At 44.9% G+C, this 21,673-nt stretch overlaps 3 protein-coding genes and 2 non-coding genes across 10 annotated transcripts; all 5 read right to left on the bottom strand.

Moving 5' to 3' along the window:
• Positions 1 to 472: 472 nt before the first annotated feature.
• CD68 (CD68 molecule) lies at positions 473 to 3,028 on the bottom strand. Its single transcript, XM_003768765.4, has 6 exons — positions 2,691 to 3,028; positions 2,174 to 2,592; positions 1,906 to 2,025; positions 1,751 to 1,823; positions 1,479 to 1,649; positions 473 to 932 (listed from the first exon to the last, which is right to left on the bottom strand). Exons 1-6 carry the CDS (start codon positions 2,737 to 2,739, stop codon positions 799 to 801), a joined length of 966 nt encoding a protein of 321 aa, XP_003768813.1. The 5' UTR covers positions 2,740 to 3,028; the 3' UTR covers positions 473 to 798.
• A 360-nt stretch (positions 3,029 to 3,388) lies between these two features.
• Positions 3,389 to 9,741, bottom strand: EIF4A1 (eukaryotic translation initiation factor 4A1). Its single transcript, XM_003768741.4, has 11 exons — positions 9,643 to 9,741; positions 8,100 to 8,148; positions 7,657 to 7,789; positions 7,317 to 7,456; positions 6,379 to 6,547; positions 6,000 to 6,109; positions 5,521 to 5,664; positions 5,285 to 5,422; positions 4,603 to 4,692; positions 4,249 to 4,328; positions 3,389 to 4,125 (listed from the first exon to the last, which is right to left on the bottom strand). The coding sequence occupies exons 1-11, from the start codon at positions 9,738 to 9,740 to the stop codon at positions 3,981 to 3,983; spliced, it is 1,296 nt and encodes a 431-aa protein (XP_003768789.2). The 5' UTR covers position 9,741; the 3' UTR covers positions 3,389 to 3,980.
• On the bottom strand, positions 6,210 to 6,345 carry LOC111720583. The gene has a single exon (XR_002770212.1). It is a non-coding gene; the product is annotated as a small nucleolar RNA SNORD10 (small nucleolar RNA).
• On the bottom strand, positions 6,856 to 6,994 carry LOC111720581. Its single transcript, XR_002770210.1, has one exon. It is a non-coding gene; the product is annotated as a small nucleolar RNA SNORA48 (small nucleolar RNA).
• Positions 9,742 to 10,724: 983 nt separating the features above from the next.
• On the bottom strand, positions 10,725 to 20,479 carry SENP3 (SUMO specific peptidase 3). Of its 6 annotated transcripts, XM_023502732.2 has the most exons (12): positions 19,965 to 20,224; positions 19,240 to 19,300; positions 17,799 to 18,518; positions 16,861 to 17,100; positions 16,623 to 16,734; positions 16,109 to 16,256; positions 15,758 to 15,805; positions 13,103 to 13,180; positions 12,560 to 12,697; positions 11,833 to 11,916; positions 11,682 to 11,732; positions 10,725 to 11,372 (listed from the first exon to the last, which is right to left on the bottom strand). In XM_023502732.2, exons 3-12 carry the CDS (start codon positions 18,505 to 18,507, stop codon positions 11,262 to 11,264), a joined length of 1,719 nt encoding a protein of 572 aa, XP_023358500.1. In that variant the 5' UTR covers positions 18,508 to 18,518; positions 19,240 to 19,300; positions 19,965 to 20,224; the 3' UTR covers positions 10,725 to 11,261. The 6 variants fall into 6 exon arrangements, with proteins under 6 accessions (XP_023358500.1, XP_031821297.1, XP_012404197.1 ...); XM_031965437.1 differs by lacking the exons at positions 19,240 to 19,300; positions 19,965 to 20,224 and adding an exon at positions 20,369 to 20,479; XM_012548743.3 differs by lacking the exons at positions 19,240 to 19,300; positions 19,965 to 20,224 and adding an exon at positions 20,248 to 20,349.
• Positions 20,480 to 21,673: the final 1,194 nt, after the last annotated feature.

Below are 21,673 nucleotides of genomic sequence, written 5' to 3'. Positions count from 1 at the left end.
CCATTCTACAACTGATGCTAGGGGTTTGGGAGCCTGGCCTTAGCAGGCAGTTCAGACTAGAGATTTACTGTTCCCAAGAGCCTCTCAAGGTAAGTCAGGGTAGCTTTTTCTCCCATTTGGTAATGGCAATGGCAACAATATAAGAGGGAATACAAGCAAGCTCTGATGTAATGATTGGCAATCTTCTGTTGGCTCCAAAGCCAATGATGGAGCTGATGAAAAGTAAAACATTGTTTATATGCTCCTTATCCATAGTCACAAACACCTGCTTTCTGCACTGTTTGGGACCAAGGTAAGGGATGTGCCAAGGAAAAGATTCAGGGGGCCTAAAACTGCTCAGCCCCAAAGGAAAAAGGGGGGAAGGCAAAGATGTGTGATGTACTGTGTCAGGCATCAGGGAACACACACATACACATCCCTCTTTCCACTGATCATACTTCTTGAAAGTACATTAGCAACAAAGAACCAGACATAAGGCAAAGCAGTTGTGATCTTTAATCACTGCAAAGTGGACAAGCTAAGGAAAATGCATATTTTTCATATGATCCTATGAAGATACTTCTGTCAAATCCAATAAAAACTCTTATTACCCAATTACTCCTTTTGTCTTTTGAGACACCTCCCCCCCCCCAAAAAAAAAAAAAAAGACACTACCAGATAGAGGGGAATTGAAGCTCAATCCTAGAACTGATAAGGTAGAGAAAATGGAAAAAAGAGTGATAGCTGAAGTACGGTTGAGGTGAGAGTGGAATAAGAATATCCCCACCAGCATGAAGAGAATAAGGGAATCACAAGTTTTCAGAGAGGCTGGTAGGCTGGTGGGCGTCTTCGGGAAACACAGAAGGCACTAAGCACAAGGATGAGCAAAGTGAGAAGGACGAGACCCACCACAAGAGGCACTAGGATGTTGAACTCAGCAGAGCAGGAGAAGGCTAGGGAGAAAAAAAGGGAGAGGTAATGTGAACAGTAAGGTACCCAGGAGTAGGTTATAGAGGGGGGAAAAGGAATTGATGGAAAGGGTCTTGGAATCCACTCCCTAACATGTGGTAAATCTTCTAGTGCTTAAACTCAGAATGGAGGGAGAGGGAAGGGTTATTATTCATGGGTTTTTCAGGTGAAGGGGATCTTAGAACTTGTCCAACTAGCTCATTTTGAAGAACCGAGGCCCAGAAAGGTTAATTACACAACCAATTAGAATTCAAATCTAAGTCTTTTCTATTTTGTTACCTTCCAATGCCTAAATGTGTATATTAAGAACAGATGCCTGCATAAGGAGGACATCTTTGGTGGGACCGTGAATATGCATTTCTAATCCAGTAGAGTGGGAAGGCATTTGGGAAAGGAAGACATCAGAGAAGGGGAAGAAGTTACTTCCCTGGAAAAGATACTTCCTTATACACAATAGGCCCTAATGTTTAATTGGATTAAAGTGATGAAGTGGGTGGTAGGTGAAAGATATGAACAGGGTGGCATCTTACCTAAGCCAAAGGCCCCATTTGGGAGAAGCTGAGCTGCCTGTAGCTGCAGAGCTAGCAAGTCGAGGTGGATCTCTGGGGAGAGGGCTATACTTCTATTTCTACAACAGAAGCTATAACCCAGTGGTGCCTGGAGATCCTGGAGTGATGAATTCTCTGCTGAGAATGTCCACCCTGATTTTTTAAAGAGTGTGAGAGATCAGTAACCTAATAGACTTTTTTTCCCCCTCCATCCATTTCCTCTCAGTAAATAGTTAGCATGTGGGAGTACTCACGAATTGCAGAGGGGAAGGACACATTAAACTCTGTTGCCAAATAGCTCAAATAGACACTTTTCATGATTGAGTCCTAGAAAGATCAATGATAAATTTAAATATGTCATGGAGAAAGGATCAAAGAAAGGGTTATCATTTGACCGTTAAAACTGTACCTGCTTAAAGCCAAAGATGAGCTTTCCCTCAGGAAAAGATAGATTTAAGCTGGAACGATTTCCCTCACAGCCTCCCTGAGCAACTGTTCTGTTGGGGTTCAGGATAAAAATGCCCCAAAGCTGAAGAGGGAAAACAAAATGCTGTCGATTTACTGCTTTCTATCATCTTCCCCTTCTGTTTTTTCCCTTCTTCCTCTGCCTTCTCCTTGGTTCCCCCTCATCCAATCCCCGCCTTATCAGATGATTGTCCCCTTCCTATAGATCTGACCTTTTCTCCATCATGACTCTGGTACAGGACCCTCATCTGGATCTGAGCCCGGAGGCGAACACAGAGCTGGGAACCATTGGCCCCAAAGTAGTCTCCAACAGTCCCACTGGGGCCAGACGTGGGTTTGGGGAAAGGGGAGACTGGCACTGACTGTGACGGGCTGATGGTTGAGGCGTTTCTGGGGCTCGTAGTTACACGAGTAATAGCTGTTCCTTCACTTGTAGCTGGAGGACTGGTGGCAGTTCTGTTACTGTCGGGGGTAGTGGCAATTGTGGTGATCCTGTCGGTTGTGGTTGTCCTCCCATGGCTTGTGGTTGCAGGTCTGGTGGTACTCTTCTCTGTGACTATGGTTGTCACCGTGAACGATGGCACCAGTGTAACAGCCTTCTTATGGGGACATTCACCCACTGCCCCCTGATCTTTGAGGAAACTTTGAGTTAAGGGCCTATCAGCCCTGAGAGAATAGAAATACAATATGCCATAGCATCCCAAACCATCCCACCCTTCCCCCCCATACCTGCCAGCAACCCCAGCAAAATACTGGAAAGTAACACAGATAGTCTCATGTTAAAGCAGGATTGCCGATGAGTATCTTCCTCTGAAGTTCTCTCTTCTCTGCACCAAAGAGTTGATTCACTCTACTGTCTTGTCTTTTAAGGGAAATATGAAACTTACTTCCTAGTAACTAACCCTCCACCCCCGTTCTGATTCAGGCACCTCAGGCTCACCAGACTCAGTGCTGAGTCAAGAATTTCTCAATCCTCAATTTGCCTCAACCAATGTTGTCATGAGGTTCCTTTTGGACTAAGAGGAAGCTGAAGGGATGTATGGGGGTGGCATTAATGGCTGGAGGAACAGAGAAATAAAGGCCAGTCTTATGATTATGGGTGGGGAATTAGGCTTGAAGGAAACAGATGTGGCTTAGGAAGATAAGGACAGGGCTACCCAAATGGATGGGGGAGGACACCTCCCCCTCCCTTTTTGCATTTTATACCCCCACCCCCCAAGTTCCTTTCAATACTTTTTATGATTTTCCCCCATTTTCTAAGTGGGACACATACTAGAGAGCAATTAGGACTCAGTGATATGGAGACAGGTCATCTTATACCTAGATTAAGAAATATATGTATTACCCTGGTTATGGGACTCCAGTGAACCCTACCTAGAAAATGGGTTGAGGAAAGGGGTAGATAAAAAAAATCAGAAGCCCAAACAGGCAGTTTCCAAGTAATTTTATTCAGAACTTTTGTGTTTTCTCTCCTGAATCAATAAATACTATACAAAAACAATGTAAAAATGACTACTTTCTCTCCCCTGCTTCCTTTATCTGGGGAGGGGAGCCAACCCAGAGAGTGATTTCAGCCTCAAGGGGGCATGGGTGGATCCCCCAAATTTGTCCAGGAACAGGTGTGTGTGTGGGGGCGGTAGAGTGACCAGTCATGGCCTCTCAACTACCTTTTGGTGGAAGCGGGGGGAAGAATTATTTGGCTGTTGGGAATGGGGGACAGACTGGCTTTGAAACAGTGAAAGGGTTGGATTAGTGTTCTGGAATAAGGAATCAATTGGGGGAGGTGACGGCGCCAAGGGCATAAACCTGCCCCAAAAGAAAAGGGTGTCTAAAGGTTCACAGTTCCTTTTGCCTCAAAAATTGACATTTATTCAAAGTCAAAAAAAAAAAAAAAAAAAAAAAAAAAAAAAAAGGAAAAAATGACAAAGGTGTCCATCCCTTGTTCCCCCCTCCCATCCAGCTCCCCCTCCCCCCAACCCAGAGAGCAGGGCCCTGGGTGAAATCAGGTGGGGAAGGCCCTCAGATGAGGTCAGCCACATTGAGAGGCATCTCTTCAATGGAGGTGTTATAGAAGGTCTCAATGTCTCGAAGAATCCTCTTGTCTTCCTCTGTCACCATGTTGATAGCCACTCCTTTACGACCAAAACGCCCACCACGGCCAATTCTGGGGGTGAGAAAATTTATAAGATTACAAATTATGGCAGGCTGAAAAACCTCACAATTTAGAGTTTGAAAACAAATTCACAAGAACCATAAAGAAAATGGGACAGTTCTCTACCCTGCTTACCTATGAATATAATTCTCCCGATTGGTAGGAAGGTCATAATTAATAACCAAAGATACTTGCTGAACATCAATGCCTCTAGCCTAGAGGAAAAAACAGGTCAAAATTATGTTCCAAGTAGTATCACCTCATTTTACAGATGCATTTTTTATCAAATGAGTTAAAAAGTATTAATTCAGTGCTCTACTAAGATTGTAGATTGGATTGAGAACAAGAACCTTTTTTTGACTTGTAAGGCTTAGCTTGTAAACATTTAACACTTCCCTTCACCATAAAGAGATTCCAGTCTTGAGGAAATGGACAAAAGTACCCTTAGGATTAATTGAGAACCATGTTGAAATTTTCCTAATTGCTCACCAATAGGTCAGTGGTAATAAGCACCCGACTGGAACCTGAGCGAAACTCCCTCATGATTACATCACGTTCTTTTTGGTCCATGTCTCCATGCTGGGGAGAGAATAGGAAGTCAGGTAGGAAAATAGAACAAGGTAACTACTAAAAAAGAATACTGGACAAGTATGTAGTGGGATCTGATTGTTTCATTTGTGGGGGAGTCTTTAGGGGTCCTAAGAGCTGTCACAGGGGTTATAACCAATTATGTGCTCAGGACAGGAATGAAACTGTGGGGAGACAAAGGTGAGATTTTTCTGTGGGCACAAAAGCCAAGTTTATTATTATGTAGACTGCTAGTCCACCATTCATTCCATTCCATCCATGCAGCTGGCTATATAAGCAGCAGCTCGTCCTACTGAGCTCTTAAGTTTCTGTTACTGGGACAGAATAGAATGGTAGACAAGCAGTTGTCCTTCCCAAGGGTAAAGCTGGTTGAGAACTGTAAAGGAAGGGAGCAAAATCTCACATACCCCCTCCCTTCTGCATCCCTGGTCAGGTCCTGATTTCAGTGTCTCACTCAGTTTTCCCCCTGTGGCAGCCCTCAGACTCCCAGAAATGGAAACAATTGCAGAACCTGCATACATCAAAAAATCAGCTCTCAAAGTCCAGTGGAAGTGATATTAAAAGGCAATACTTAGAAACTCACCATTGCAGAGACAGTAAAGTCACGGGCATGCATTTTCTCAGTGAGCCAATCCACCTTTCGGCGGGTATTGATGAAGATAACAGCTTGGGTAATAGTCAGCGTTTCATACAGATCACACAAGGTATCTAGCTTCCACTCCTTTGGAGGAAGAAACCAGTCAGGGCCAGTGTTCCAGAATCTCGACAGAATACTTCCCTCCCCTGGCTACAACACCACCTTTCTCAACTGGGTCCCACCTCTCGTTCCACATTTATGTAAAACTGACGAATGCCTTCCAATGTCAACTCCTCCTTCTTGACTAGAATCCTGATAGGATCCCTCATAAACTTCTTGGTCACTTCTAGCACATCTGAGGGCATGGTGGCTGACAGGAGAACCACCTTGGGAGGGAGAAAAAGCATAATTTAAGAATTTACATGAGTTCTGTATTCCTTTTAAATAATCAAGATCCATCAATCCTTCTTACTCTATTTCATATAATTTACCACCATTCCCCTTCCCCAGCCCCCATTTATGTACAATCTATTAAAAGCTTCAATGGATATATTACAAAATTAGGACTCATCTCCTTTCCTGAAATAGCCAAACTTGAGGCAATCAAAATCAAGTTTATCATACTTGTAACATGAGGTTAAAGAAAACTAAATGGCCGGATTTGCTGACCTCTGAACTTCCCGTTTCACAGGAAACATTTAACTGACTAAAAGCATCATACCTGAGTATTGCCACTGAGCTTCTGAAATATATCATAGATCTGGTCCTTAAAACCACGACTCAACATTTCATCTGCTTCATCCAGAACAAACATCTTGATGTATTTAGGAGCTGCATTAAAAATGGGGGAGGTGGGAGAGGAAGAAAAAGTTTCAGAAACTGTCCTCTTCTACACACTACTATCTTACTAAGGAACAATTTAATACAAGATGCTCTCAGAATTAAAGTATGATCATGTGCACAGAGACCTCTGCCAGCCCAGAAACTTGAGGGCAAAACACGCTCAAACACCTGGGAGAACAGGGAAACTGCACTCAGATGACACGCATGGGGAATCATCATAGAGCAAATGTAAAGACCTGGGCACAAATAGTACTCACATAAGTATCGCCTGTTAAGCATGTCAAAAACACGGCCTGGAGTGCCCACAATGATGTGGGGAGCTTCCATCTGCAACTTCTGAACCTCAGCTCGAACATTTGTTCCTCCAATGCAGGCATGGCATGAGGCACCCATGTAGTCTCCTAGTGCCATCACTACCTTTTGGATCTTAGTCCAAAAACAAAAACAAAAAAACACTTCATAGTCCACGATATCTTTGTATTCTATCCCTTCCCAATAAAGTGGGTTTAAAATAGCTTCAACGCATTAATGAATTATAGTGCTAAGTTTCAGTTTGTCAGTCTCCAGAATTAATAGGTCTAGTGGCACATGAGAATTGGACTCATGTTGGTTTCCTTTTGATTGCAACCATACCCAAACATTGCTCAAGTTATTTATGTTATCTCACTGGTTCTAAAGCAAGTTAATGAAATTAACAGAAACCAGAACTCTTCCCTCCCAAGATGAGTGGACAATTATGTGCCCAGGGCATGAACCAGCTATGGCTACCAAACAAAGCATCAAGCTGGGATGAACTTGGACTGCTATTATGCCCCTGACTGATATGAGAAGAACACCACCAGAGAGGTGTCTCTCTACCCAGTGTCAGGGGTGTGGTGGGAGTTGTGCATGGCTGGCCATGAAATGGCCATTAAACCTGTCCAGCCAGACTACCATGCTCCACCCAGGATGCTAATTCTCTTCTGAGTCAGGCAATTGGAGGCGTTGGTTGCTGGGTTTACAGCAGGAAAAAGGTGCCTTTAATTATGGGGGTCAGTTTAAATTGTGAGAAGAAAGTACACCTGAGATAACCAGGATATCCAACCAACATCTTAAATTTCTACATCTTTAGTCCTCCCCCCCCCCCTTTTTTTAAAACTTACATAGGATCAATTTTTTCCCCAGGGCAGTATAGGACCATACTCAGAAATCTTACCTGTTGAGCTAGTTCTCTGGTGGGTGCCAACACCAAGGCCTGTGTGGCCTTTAAGTCCAGTTCAATCTGTTGCAAAATGGAAATGGCAAAGGTAGCAGTCTTCCCGGTCCCGGATTGGGCTTGAGCAATCACATCATAACCTGGAAGAACAGGATGTAGAAATGGACATGACTAGAGGCTACAAAGAGAGAATTAACTCAAACTGGGGAAGAGGGGGAGAGAACAATGAGTGGGTCTAAAGCTATTACAAAACTTGTTAAAGGAAAGATGAATGTAATCGGTTTAGTAACATTCAAAACAGATCCACTATACAAGCAAATAACAAAGGAAAACATCTTACCCTTGATACAAGGAAGAATTGCCCGTTGCTGAATAGCAGATGGCTTCTCAAAACCATAGGCATATATACCACGAAGAAGAGATTCTGAGAGGTTCATGTCATCAAAACTATCCACAATCTCATTCCAGTTACTCTGTATAAGAGAAATCAAGAAGAGAAATCAAGAGAGTAATTCAAGAAACATGTCAGTCAGGAATAGTTTCCTATACTAAGAAAATTACAAATGGAGTTTAAACTTCAGTAAAGCTGCTCAACTTCTTAAAATCTCATTTGGAGGAACAGAGGGAAGAGAAAGCCCTAGATCAAAAGATGAGTTTTGAGTGATTTTATAAAGGAGAGATAAGCAAAACCATGCCCACAATGCCCCAATGCTTAAAAGAGGTTTAATGACTTCTTAAGCTTTAAATAGCTGACAAAACAAAGTAGGTAAACAATCCTATCACCTCGATGACACCATCAGGGTCCATTCCATCAGGGCCATTGTCTCTGGATCTGGAAATGAAAGAAAAGCATTCTGGATCACATTCCTTAGGACCCTTCCAAAGATGTCTTATCCCTGGATGGGTAGGGGTCAGCCAGCTCCTCCCAAATAGCCCTTCGGGTAGGGAGGTTAAGCTCCTCTCCACACATACAGTCTACCAGCTCATTTTACCCTAAAGAGAACAAAATTCTAAAGATCTTTCCCAAGCAATCACTTCCCTGCTCAAAGTTCCCAAGTCCTAATGAAATGGTACCCCACCCCATCCCGTTTTCTTTTGGGAGAGAAATTGGGTAAGGGGGAAAAAGTGCAGCGTTCGAACCCCCCTCCCCCAACCTCTAGATCGCCCGGATGTGGCTGGGAAGGGCAGCCTCTGCACACGGCCTAGTCCACGTGCCCAGAGCCTGACTCCCCTCGCAGGAGTACGTGTAGGAAGTCCCGCCCTATCTTTCCACGTCATGACGCCCACATTCTTCCCTCCTAGTTGCTACCCCTCCTTCCAACTCGAATTCGCCCAGACCCCTCCTCCCCTCCATCTCGCCTCGCCGTGTGCCCGGATGTGGGAGGCCTCGGGCAATAGCGGCCTCGCGCACAATGAAGCCAAGCTGGGTAAGGGGGGGAGGGGGGAATTGCACAACCCTTAAGAAATGGGAGGGGGGAAGGTACAGAATGGATCAAGAATTTAAAAGTAGCACATGTTTATCCCCTTTTATTCCATAACCAAAATTATCGAATCCAAACCACCCAGCATTCATTTCTCTCCCCTGGTAATGCTGGGAGGGATGGGCCACATCCTGGGACCCCTTTTCGAAAAATGGTGTCGCCTGCCCACACCCCAATCCGGTCCCCGTAGAAAAGTGGAACAGCTCCTCCGCAGTTCACCATTCCCCTCTCAAAGGGGACAAGGGGGATCCGCCCGCCAGGCACTGGACAAGGGACAAACTCCCTCTACAACTGCCCCTCCATTTTTAATATTGATCCTGAAATTCGGGAAAATTATCGGATCGGAGGCCATGTCTCCTGAGTTTAAGTAGTCTACAAGACTTGACCCCCCCACACACACTCAGAATGGTTTCACCCGAATTCCCCAGAGCCCAGAAAAGACCCGCTCGGAATATTCCGCCCAGACAAGCAATCTGAATCGCACCCCACACGGGTTTTACCAGGCCGACTCCTCCACAGATTTTTTCCTCACTTACTTCTCTCCCAGGTTCTACTTCGCTTCTCCCCAGACCAGCGTCTACCACCGCAATTAACCCTCGCTTCACTCTCCTCCCCCCGGTACTGAGCAAGGGTTTGTGGCTCTCTTCTCCCGACCCCAGGGTGATCCCCAGGGGTAGGGTCGCACGCTTCTCCCTATTCACAAAATGGTATCGTCTAGCAGTCTTCCCCTCCCTCCACCTCAATGGGCCAGAGATGGTTGACGCCGGCTCCGCCCCCGCGAAGTTTTCGAACAGTACAGGGTAAGACCATTGAACCCTAAAGCCGCTGGAACTGTTTTTACTTACCGGGAATCCTGACTCGCAGACATGATCCTGGGAACTAGGGCGGAGGATCCGCCTCTCGACAACTTATAGAGCACCCAACCCCGCCCCAGCCATCGCATTGGCTCCGTGGCCCGGGCCCCGCCTGCCGCCACCCAGCAACGCGCCGTGACGCGGACCCACGGACACCGCGCTGCGTAGCTTCCATTGGCCTACTTCGATGTACATCAGACTAGAGACCCGCCCCACGCCTTCATTGGCCAGGAATACCGCTCTTCTCATTCATTCGGAAATGACGTTTAGGAGATGAGCCTCGAGGCTGGACGGCCATCTTGCCCCCCACGTGTGGCGGCGATGTGTCCTGATCACGTGCCTACGTCCACCATCACGTGAGAACAGGTTGACTCTTAGGTTCCCGAGACTTCCGGCTTTCAGGGTAGTTACTGTATTTCGGTAGTCGTCTTGCTTCATCAAAGCACAAGTACATGAGCCCGAGAACTAATTACCCGGCTCATAACTTTTCCATCAGCAACTCCCTCAAAACTTGAAAATTTTTAAAAAATAAGTCACCGTTCCATCCCATTTCTGAACACCCCACCCCCCAACAAATAATTTGCAACTGGTTGTGTTTAAAAAAAATTACACAACAGCAGCAACGGCCATAAGAAGCCTACACCCCCTTAAATAAACTTAAAGAGGCTATAGAAAAGATTGAAAACTCAGGCATTCCGCTAATCCCCTCGAGAGTTCTGTTCCCTCTTCTTTAAAAGGGAACTTTCTTCCTTAAACCTGCCTTAAACTGACCCCTCCCCCCCCATTCTAGTTCTCCAAATTCCTTTGAAGTTGACATCTTTGTCCCGAGTTTTGAATTGGTTATCAGGAAAGTTACATGTCAAAACAGACCTCTGAAATCTGCCTTAAAAACTCCCCTCAATTAGGTAAAAGGGAAGAAGACAAATCATTGTTACCTTTAGAGAAACATTACCTATAATTCCCAGGCACAATCTGACAATGACCATATCCCTCTGCATCCCACTTTGGGAAGGAATAGAACAAAGATCATTTGATCTTCAACCTGCATCTAGCAAGATATCCACCATACACAATCTGCAAAGGATCCTTTATTGACCACAGTAGGATCACTGACTGTTTATATACATACATATATATTTACACACACACACACACACACACACACACACACACACACCCCTATCTATCTATCTATATATATATATGTAGATAAACAAACAGGCAAAATTTGATGGCATGGCATACAGGAATCCCTTAACCCACTACCCTGACCCTCCCACCCCCACCCATCCCCATACAAAAAAAACTTCCACCAAGTTCCATAAATATGGAAAGGGAAGTGCTCATTAACACCTTACCACACTCCCTTCAGGATAGAGAAAGGAAAAGGGGTTCTCAGTGCCAATCCTACCCCCCCCCCCCACAAATCAATAGGGATTAAAAAAAAAAAAAAACCAGAAACCAAGGGAAACATTTAAATATGAAAAAAAAAACAAATATATGAGAAAGTCACTGGGTCTAGGGAGAAAAAGGAATAGGTTTTTGGAGGTCAGAGAGGGTAAAGATGTTCTTCAGCCTTCACATAGGATTGGGGGCCTGGCATCCAAGGCTCACACAGTGAGTTTGCAGTGACACAGTTCTTTGTAGATCTGCCGACGAAGTTTGGGCATGTCTTGCTGTGTGAAGCTGAAGGGCTGAGACAGGGCCAGGTACTTGCAATACTGGGTATGAAGTAAAAAAGGGACAATGAGGGCAACAAAGTTAATAGTGAGAAAATTCTTAAGAGGATAATTGTTGTAGTCAATTAGAGGTCTTTTCTGAGTTCAACAATATGAGGACTAGATCTAGTCAATATTCGGAATCCCAATATAAGAGGCTAGAAAGCCACAAAGAAAAGGCTGAATGAACAAAGCCCTTTTGGGATTTATAAGGTGGTAGTGATACTCAGAGAAGGCCTGATGTCATTCCTCATGTTTGAAATGACAGAATCCAGGGGAGAAGATAGTAATACGGTCTAGCTACTGGCTCACCTGCAATACAAAGGCACCACAGTCACTGTCATTATTTTGTCTGGCCACATTCTGGTAGGAAGAAAAAGAATACATCAACGATGCCTGGAAGCTTTTGAATATATAAACTCTTTCCGCCCACAAATTCAAGTACTATAACTGATTTACTCACCATTTTGAAATAACCCTTCCATCCCTGGTGGAAATCTAATCGATCCTTCTTTATTGCCTCAGCCTGTAGGTACTTAGCAATATGCTGAATTGGTAGGAAGAATATTAGCCAACAGTTATATAATAATTTAAGGTTCTAAAACACTTTAATTACATTATCTCATATCATGTTGAAAATAATCCTCTAGGGGCAGCCAGGTGGCACAGTGGATAGAGCACCAGCCCTGAAGTCAGGAGAACCAGAGTTCAAATCTGATCTCAGACACTTAAGCAAAAATCTGGTCTGACACCTCAGCAAAAAAGAAAAAAGAAAAAAGAAAAAAAAAAAGAAAAAGAAAATAACGCTCTAAAAACCATGGGTATTATTATCTCCAATTTTCAGATGTGGAAACTGATGCTGAGGTCATTTTTTTTCCTTTTTGAGGCAATTGGGATTAAATGACAAAACTAGTAAATATTAAGTGTCTGAGGCCAAATTTCAACTCCAGATTTCAGGGCTGGTGCTCTATCTACTTTGCCATATAGTTCCCTGGTCATAAGATTTTTTAACAGTAGTCACATAGTATCATATATTTAAAAAAAAAAAAAAAAAGAAAAAAAAGAAACACTAATATAATACTCCTTTTGACTAACATCAAATCTTTCAATTTCTCATTATCAATAACTAGAGGTTATATCCCTTAGTATTAAGCTCATGTCACTTTTACCTCACCACTTCAATTCCTCACCTTGGGACATCTTCGGTTGAGGGTACGCTGTGAGTCAAAATAAGTGATGGTCCGCTGCCTCACATCCACAGAAATGAGTGACCAGTGTACTTCCAAGTGGATAGGGATCAGTAGGAGTTCCTTATTGAAGATATCCACCTGGGAAAAATAAATGAAAGGTGAGCTAAGAATTTTGGGGGAAGGAGACACCTGCGCTTTAGAAAGAAATTTGGAAGAAGTGCAAGCTGCATGTCCCATGGCTTTAAGGACCTAAACATCTAGGTTAAAAAGGAATGAGTTGAATGCTTGGATCCTTCTGAGCTAGGTCTCATCTGCACACAATTTCCTCTCCCCATCCCCCCATTCAGAATTTTGAGTTTTGTAGTGATGAATGTAGATGTCGAGAACCATTCTGTTAACCATGGATTATATCTTTGGCAGGGAATTTTTGGGGAAAGATCAGAAGAAAGTGAAAAAATGGAAGGAAGGGATGAGAAACAGAATTACTCCTTAAAAGATAAAGAATATTACTGGTACAGGGAAGAGAATGATTCTGAAACTCACATTTTTGGTCCACCTTTTTACTCCATCATAACCCTTGGTACGGAGTTTGTCATAGAAAAAACTGTTGAAGAAATGAACCTGTCGAAATGACACAAGAGCCGTTAAGAGTTACCTGAAATACTTAGGTCCCTAATACCTGATCTATCAAACATTACTTACTCCCCTCAAGAATCTAGGCAATTGGTCCCTCAGCAATGAAACTTTCCTGCCCCTTCTTTGGTATCCCTGTCTGTTGGCCACTCTTTAAATCTTTGGGAAACTGGAGTCAGGATCTCTAATCCTAAATCTTATCCCATACTTTAAGTAGAGAAAGAAAAGAAGTGATAATAATTCTCTCCCCTTTTTTTCTTTCCTCAATTTCTCCTTATGTCAGAAAATGAGGAGTGAGGAGTATGGGAACATCCTCAATTGTTTCAAAGACCAAGGTACAAAGAAATAAAGAGGCCAATATCTAATAAAAAAGGAATCATTCTCCCTACTAAGGAACCTTCATAATATAGAGTTGATGTCCTTCAAAAAACGCTACATTTGAAGCATTACATACATATAAAAATAAAATTGTGAGTTAAATATTTCAGGCATTTCCCCCATTTTATATATGAACAATCTATGCTTCAGAGAAGTTAAATGACTTACCCAGATTCACACAACTAGGGATAGGGAAGATAGGGTTTTAATTTTAAGTCCTAGCTGTTCGGACCTCAAAGGTCAATAGTTCTGTTCACTTTTTTCCACTATATTTTGCTGTCTTCCCCCCAAAATAAAAGATTTATGAGGTTTTCAGAACAGACATCTGGAGACTTCCCTTCTCCCAGACTTGGACAGCTTTACCTCTAATTCCCTTCCAATGCCAGTCTCCTCCTCCTTTGCCCATACCATATATTCTAGAGCCTATAGCAGGATCATCCTTCCTGGTCCTTGGAAAGAAAGGACAGGTGGTTGGCCTCTTTTAACACAGCCTCCTGGTCACTGGCTCCTTAACAGAGAGGAAGAATAAGGGAGTCTTCTGCTGGCAGTCCATTTACTCCTGTTTGCCCACGAAGCAGGGCAGAAGGAATTTTGAGCTAAAGTATATCTTCTTTCTTTCCTCTCTCCTATTCTCTCTGAAAGAAGCTCTTATAATTAGACCACCTGCTGCCAACTGGAAAGACCCTGGTGTTAACTGCTATGCACACCATCTTTAGTCCATCTCACTTTTTCTGAAGCTCTTCTAGCCCACCTGAGCTTCAAATACCTCCAGTTGCTCCTATACAAATACAAGGAGCAAAGGACCTTTACCCCTTTTTAATTATAAGGTAAACTCCATGTAGAGAATATAATTATTGAAGGAAAACTGAAAGAGTTTCTACTTGGCATAGGGTAGAGTAATAGACTTGGATTTAGGAAGATCCCACTTCAAATCCTACCTCACATACTTTACTAGCTGTGTGATCCTAAATGATTTAAATTCTCTCATCCTCAGACCCCTCAATAAAATGTGTCTAATAACAGCACCAATCTAGAGCTGACATCAGGATTAAATAAGATTATCATATGTAAAGCAATTTGCAAACTTTAAAGTGCTACATAAACACAGATCAGTGTCATTATTGGTTATTATTCTCCAGGGCAAATGTGGAAGGGCAACTGCCAGCAGGAGGAGTAATGGAGTATGGGAAAACCAATGGAGTAGGAGGAAAATCTGTAAGAGATTGGGGGAAGGGGATGAAGAAGGGAGAAGGCGTCTTCATGGATGGACATTCAAAGGGAAAGAACACCAGTTTTCACCTTCTCAATTCCAAGATACCTAAAAGTCCACCTTTGATCCCTGTTTTCCCACAAGCCCCTATTCCCCTCAGGATATCTAATCTTCACCCACTCTATAGTTCCTGGAGCTACAATTTCTTCTAGTCCCCTCCTTTTCCAAGTGGCTTCTGGTAGGAACTCAGCTTTCAATTTAAGAAATTCTTAAAAGGCTGCAAATGGTAAGGATGATAGGGTTGAGTTAGATGGGAGGTATATTGGCAGGGAGGTGTTAGTTATTCCCTAATTAGGCCTGTTAAGTATGGACTTCATCAGTTATCTACCACTTCCTGTCTTTTCTTCAGGGAATCAGGACTCTAATTCCCACCAGCTTCACTCAGACCAGACATCTTGCCTTTGGATCAGCAGTATTGAAATAAACCTCTTCTCAGAGATTTGTACAGAGAATAGTCTAAGTATGGGGGAAACCACCTCCCATTAGACTATTACAAAAAGGTCAGTTCCTATTTCCATCTCCAGATCACACGAAATCAGATCATTTCACAGATGAGGAAATTAGGCAAACAGGATAAAGTCACTTGCTCAGGGTCACACAGCTAGTAAATGGGAGAAACTATATTTGAACTCAAGTCTTCCTGACCCTAGGCTCACTATCTTATCTACTCTATCCACTGTACCATGTTGCTACCTTTTAAGGTCTCATCTTGTCTTAAATCTACAGTTTTTCTAAGGAAGCCCTTCTAAAGATGTTTTTTGCCTGCTAAAAAAAATAGAATTGCCCCATTCCTCATCCCTAATTGAAATGTTCTTCTACAACTATTTAAAAGTTCTACAATCACTCCCCTTTTTTCAATTTTTGTCCAATCCAACTCCAGGCTCATCTTAGAGCCTGAGACATTTGGTCCATCCTACCTTCTCTGGGACAGTGTCCATTACTAGGTCTCCATACATATTCATCACCTTTAGGAAATAAGATTAAAGAAGAAAATTACTTTAGAAGAGAATTTTTTTTTTTTTAAAAAGCCCTAGAAACACTGTCCCTCCTCCCACTTACAGAGACAAGACTACTCAACTTGCCCTCTCCCCTTTTTCTAGAGAAGATTCTATCCAAAGAACCCAGGTATCCTATTTCCAGACTTTCCTACCCTCAGAGATCACAAAATCTCATGGATAGAATGAAACTCAGAGATCACCTGGTCCAATCTGTACCTAAATAAGATCCATGTATCCTACCCCAGATCCTCACCCAACTCTATCCCTCACCTGGTCATTAAGCCAGTTCTGCCCGTACAAGGTCCCCAGGTCATCCATGGTCAGCACATGCCGCTTATAAGCCACACGAAAGCCTCTCACCATAGCATTGCCTGGCATACGCTGGTATGACTGGATCAGCTGCTGAACTAACCCTTTTCTGGTAAGGTCCAAGAATTGGTGACACAAGAAGAATGAGACAGGTAGAAAAGAGCCAGACAACACAAGATCTCTCCTAAACCACTGTCTCTTCCCTCCCCTTCCACATCTCCCTTTCAACATTGTCTGAAGGTTTTATTACCAAGTATCCCATCCCTAGTTCCCTGAGATTTAGACATCAAGCCCCCTCCCCCCTTCCCAGTCTTTGGTTTCCTCCTCATGGGCAAAAATAGTTTTCCCCTCTTCCAGTACTTATCTAAAAACACAGCTACTTAATTTGGAAGCATTAAAATTCTAGTTAGTAAAATAAATCAATAAAATTAAATTCTAGTTAGTAATCTAGTAAAGGGCATATGCTGAGGCTCACCTAGAAGGTGTGGAGAACTCTTGCTGGAAAATATCTTCCAGTTTCTCTACCACTTCATCTGTGCTAAGAGGGATGAGGCTGCCATAGGTCTGAAGGAATTCATCTAGGATGCCTAGGAAAGGGGAGAAGGGACTAAGTGAATTGGGCCTCTCCACTCCAATTTGAAAACAAATGCAAAACACTACAACTCGGAAGAAAACTTTTGTTCTGAACCCAAGGGTACCAGGCATCTCCTTACTCTGTACACATGTTACATGCTCCTCCCCAAGGGGGCTATGCTGTCCAGCCTTTTCTCCTGGATGCTCCTGCTCCTCGGCAGCTCCTAATTCAGCTCCTTGGAACAGTTCTTGGGCAGTCCGGTCTCCAATACTGCATACATTACTGATAAGGATGCTAGCATCGGGAGGTGCCAGACCCAGCTCCCCATCCAGTCCAGATGTTCCCCCAAAGCCATTAGGAAGAGAGCATGGAAGGAGACCTACATAGTAAAGAGAAAATTTCGGCAAGATAAGATTGGGGTAAACAGCAATAGGGAAAGAAGTTGGACTAAAGTAAAAAAAAAAAAAACCAAGAAGTTACAAGATGGAAGAACAAAAGTAATTAGCAAAGATGGATAGCCATTGGGAAAGAAAGAGGTAAAGAAAATAAAAAGAAAATGGGGAAAGCGGCAGGAAAGTGATAGAGATTGAGCTGAAAACAATTCCTTTTAGGTGAGGGGGTAAACAAAACTGGTTTCCTTCCTCAAAAAGGTGTTCTGTCCACTCCAGGACACATTTCCTTCCCAAGAAAGCAACCCAATAACCTCAATTTCACCAAGATTGAATCCAGGCCTAACTTTCTGCCATAGCCTCAGATTCCCAAGTGTGACCCAGACAAAACATCAAGTATAACTGCATTCCTCATCATCTGATTGCTTTGCTGACATTCAGAATTTCTATCCTCTAGACCCCGTTATCCAGTCTCACTGCTCATCTAAGAATCAAGTATTTAATAAATGTCCCATTCCCCCCAACACACACATCCATCCCCAAGTCAAATATCCTATCCCTGAGAATCACCTTGCCCTTTGACTTTCCCAGCTAACATTTCTTTCAGTGGTCATTCCAGGCATTCTGGTTTTCCCGACCTCAAGTCCATGACATCTTGCTCTGCTTAATCCTCTTCTGTCCTACCTACCTGCATCAACTTCCAAAGGCTGGGGGGACCTCTGGGTCCACTCATGTCCATCTTCCTCCTGAGATGACCCACTGGGCAATGTGGGAGATCCCCTAACCCCTTCTTCAGCCATCAATGCCCCTAAAAGCCCCAGCCCAGCTTGAGGAGGTCCCCTTGGTGAGTCAAGCCTGCAGCTGGGGGATGTGGTAGGAGGGGCTACTCCTCCTTCCCGGGGAAGGAGAAGGTTCTTAGGGTGTGGAGGACCCCGCCGCCGACCCCTCAGACGACCCCACAGCTTCCAGTGGAATGTCAAGGAGGAGCTTTTAGAGTACAGCAGCATTCGAAAAGCTCTCATAGCTCGACGGCGGCGCTGAGAACAAGCTTTACGGGGTGGAGGACGGGAAGGACGGGGATGCTGAGGTGTTCCTAGCTGGCCCCAGCCTGAGGGAAGTCCCCAGGCCACCACCTCCTCCTCCTCTTCCTCTTCTTCATCCTCCTCATCCTCCTCTTCACTGGCTGAAGCATCAAAAGAGGGGCGAGGGGTAGGGAGTCGATGGGCAGGAACTGTGGTCCCAGTCCCTGTGTCTGGCCCAAATCCCCCACCTGACTTTAACAGTGGTTTGGGAGGGGGAGGCCAACGAAGGCGCTCTCGACGGGGAGATGGAAAGATGGGGGATGTTCCAGGGTTAGCTGGCCTCCAGGGCCGATTCCCTTGGAAGGTCTCTTTCATCTTCAAGTAACCTTTAGGAAGAAAAAGAAGAAGTCACTATCTAAGCATTCTGCTATCAGTACCTTGCCCTTTGCCTCTCCCAGCTAACATTTCTTTCAAAAAAGAAAATGTCCTGTTCTATATAACAACTCATTTTTGAGTTGTGGTTTAAGATTTACAATAAAGTATTTTCCTCATAATTCTCTAAGATAGAAAATTAGAAGAAAATCAAGAGCAAGACATATGGGAGGCAAAACTCCACATAAGATTCGTCCTTCACATCTCCATGACAGGCAGACTATTCAGCTGTGAGATTTCTCACCAACATTTGAATTATTAGTTATCCAGACTGTGAACTGGAAATATATTTTTTTTAATAAGTGACTTTAAAGGCCACTACTCCTCTGCTGAAAAAGCTTTCCTCTTTGGTTTCTCCTTGAAATATGGATCCCACCCTACTGAAATGGGCAAATGCTAATTTTTCCTCTTGAAAAGTTCTCCTGTCTGTCACAAGACCTCCCTACTTCAAACTTTCACCTTTTAAATTCTTTCTCCTCCCAAACCTATCCTTTTAAACAAAGGAAACTTAGGTCTGGCAACAGGAGTTACAGGGGTGGTGGTGTGGGATCTATTCACCAAAAGAACAAGTTTCTCTGTTTTAATGACAGTAAGGTATAGTCTTCCAAGCATACTGTGATTATGATTAATAGTTGGACTTGAATTCTGAGGGAATGACAAGCTGAAAAATTCTACCTCTGAGACTCTTTTGAAGAGATAAAATTACTTCTCTCTGGGAAGGGAAAGGGAGTTGGTGCTAGAATAAATACGAAAATTACTTCAGTGAAAGAGAATTCTGAATGAATCTGGAAAAAGGAAATCAGGTGCTGAGATAGGAAATAATTAGAATGGGGGGGGGAGGGGAAGAGAAAACACATAAAATACAAATAAGGGAAAAAAACCAGCCTGAAGCCTCCCCATTCTTGCACCCACCCCTGCCCTTCGTCACTTTGCATTATCCCCGCTAATGCTCCCCGCTCCAAGTGCTGTGTCTCCAAGCTCCATACTGTTTCGGGCCGCCGCCATCACCACCACCCTCCCCCAGTTCCTTTTATCAAAACCTGAAAATGCTTCACTCTCGGGACATCGGGAATCCCCAAAAGTCCGCGGTGTTGGGTTGGGGCTAAAGGAAAGGGGGAGGGGGAGGGGCGGCGAGGTTCAGCTTGGAGAGCTCTACCGAAGGGGGAAAGCCTTTCTCGGGGGGCAAGGACGAGGGTGGTGGCAAGGAGGGGGAGAGCTCATTCTGGCTACGGGGGTGAGAGCGAAGGGGCGCCAGTGCTCGATTTTGGGCAGACGCTCGAGCTCCACTCGGCCCTCCCATCTCACATCTCCTCCCGGAAAAAGGCAGGAGCCCCTCTAGCGCGGGTGTGGTTAGTGCTGAGCGTCCTGAGAGGGGAGGGGTCTCGCGGCTGGGTCCTCACCGAGGGAGCAGGAAGGGGAGCTGGGAGAGTAACGGGGAGGGAAAGGGAGGTGGGCCCAGGCGTCTCAGTCTCCCCAGCTCATCCCGGCGGCAGCTCCTTTTCCTCCCTCCTGTCGCTCACGGGACCGAGCGCTTCGCCTCCTCTGCTCGAGCTCACGTTCCTCGGCTTTGCAACCGCCACCGCTTCCTTCGTTCCCACCACCGCTACCTTTCCCCTGTTCTCCTTCCCCCTTTTCTCCCCCTCCTCCTCCTCCTCTTTCCTACCCACCTCCTTCTCCCCTCACCTTCTCTCCTCTCCTCTCCTTTTTTCTCCTCTCCCCTCCCCTCCTTTCCCTCCCCTCCCTCCCCTCCCGCGAGCCCCTGGGCCACCGGGATTAAAGCGGCGCCTGATTAATACATCACTACCTGCCAGCGCGCAAGCGCAAAAGTACTTCGCTTCTCCAGCGATACCCCGCCTGGCCCAAGGCCTGGTCCCGCCTTCTTCCCATAAGCACCTTGCGCAGCAGTCCCCGCCCACGCCGGCACTAGACTGCGCGTGCCCCTCGAGAAGTCCGCCCACTTCTCCATAGCTCCCCTCCCTCCTGCCCACTCTTCTTACTCGGTCCCGACCGCCCCTTCCAGGGAGAGGAGGGGGGCGGAGGGGGGCGTTCCGGGACGCCCTCAGCCGCGAAACCCGAGCTCAAAGTGATCGGGCGAAGGGAAGAGCTGTCCTGGCAGCGCGCAGGGACCGACCTCGGGGCCAGGCCATGTGGGAGGGGCGGAGGCGACCCAAATGGGGAGGATTGTCAAGGGGGGGTGGGGACGGTCACAGATGTAGGGAGAGTCCCAACCCCGAGTAACGGGGGCCGATCCGAGCCGAGGCATTCCGAGTCAGTGTTTTATTTCCTGAACGAACGAACGAAGACGAGAGGAAGAGGCTCCCCGTGGGGGGGCACGGAGCAGTTCTCCTGGGAAATGAAGCGGTGGACTAGACACCTGTAATCTTTTTTTTTTCCAGTTTTGAAGAAATGTGCCCTGGAATGGTTCTAGGGACCGAATGAGAAACTTGTGAGAATGAGAGCAGCACTTTGCAAAGCCAACGAGGCACCATCAATGGAACGTAGTGTGGGGGTGTTAAGAAGCGGAACTGATTGGCTCGTAGGGCCAAGTAAACTGGTGGGATTTAGAAGGTGATTAAGGGTTAGGCTGGGAAGACGGTTGGGTTGAAGAAGACTGGGGGGCTGAGTGAGGAAGAGCACTGGGAGAAGTCATTGGCGCAGACTGCCTCAGTCACTTTTATTTGATACATGTTAAGACCAAGTGATGGACAAACAGAAAAGGAGAGCTCATCAGGGATTGTTTGTGGGGGATAGGTGAGGTTTGGGTATGGTGTGAAGTCCACCGAGTTGCTGTCGGGTATGAGGTCTTTAGGCTCCTGCTTAGGGATATGGAATGGAGCATAATGATGGAAGAGCAAGAAAGATTGTAAACGAAGTATCCAAAGCAAGGAATGTAATATTGAAGGATATCGGGGAAGGGAAACGTGTGATCTTGAGTGGGTCATCCTAATGTTTTGGGCTCGTTTCCTTATTTGTAAAATCTGGCTTTACAATCTATAATTCTCTGACGTTGCCAAGTGTAAAATCTCACGTACATAGATGTTGGGATCACAGATTTAGAGCTTTGTGGTTCTTTCATTTTACAGATGAGAAACCTGAGATCCAAAGGGTG

Source organism: Sarcophilus harrisii, chromosome 4 (genome assembly GCF_902635505.1).
Source record: "Sarcophilus harrisii chromosome 4, mSarHar1.11, whole genome shotgun sequence".
NCBI lineage: Eukaryota > Metazoa > Chordata > Mammalia > Dasyuromorphia > Dasyuridae > Sarcophilus > Sarcophilus harrisii.
The sequence above is the reverse complement of the archived record's forward strand: the minus strand, read 5'-3'. Positions and strand labels throughout refer to the sequence as shown.

Coding starts and splice junctions, on each gene's coding strand:
- CD68 (XM_003768765.4), bottom strand. CDS start 2,739: ATGAGACTATCTGTGTTACTTTCCAGTATTTTGCTGGGGTTGCTGGCA. Junction 2,026..2,173: donor AGAGTCATGATGGAGAAAAG/GTCAGATCTATA, acceptor TTCCCTCTTCAG/CTTTGGGGCATTTTTATCCT. Junction 933..1,478: donor AAATGGGGCCTTTGGCTTAG/GTAAGATGCCAC, acceptor TTTTCTCCCTAG/CCTTCTCCTGCTCTGCTGAG.
- EIF4A1 (XM_003768741.4), bottom strand. CDS start 9,740: ATGCGATGGCTGGGGCGGGGTTGGGTGCTCTATAAGTTGTCGAGAGGC. Junction 8,149..9,642: donor TCTGCGAGTCAGGATTCCCG/GTAAGTAAAAAC, acceptor TTTCATTTCCAG/ATCCAGAGACAATGGCCCTG. Junction 4,693..5,284: donor ACTTTACTGTCTCTGCAATG/GTGAGTTTCTAA, acceptor TTCTCTCCCCAG/CATGGAGACATGGACCAAAA.
- SENP3 (XM_031965437.1), bottom strand. CDS start 18,507: ATGAAAGAGACCTTCCAAGGGAATCGGCCCTGGAGGCCAGCTAACCCT. Junction 13,181..15,757: donor TGGACACTGTCCCAGAGAAG/GTAGGATGGACC, acceptor TCATTTCGACAG/GTTCATTTCTTCAACAGTTT. Junction 11,733..11,832: donor GGAAGGGTTATTTCAAAATG/GTGAGTAAATCA, acceptor TCTTCCTACCAG/AATGTGGCCAGACAAAATAA.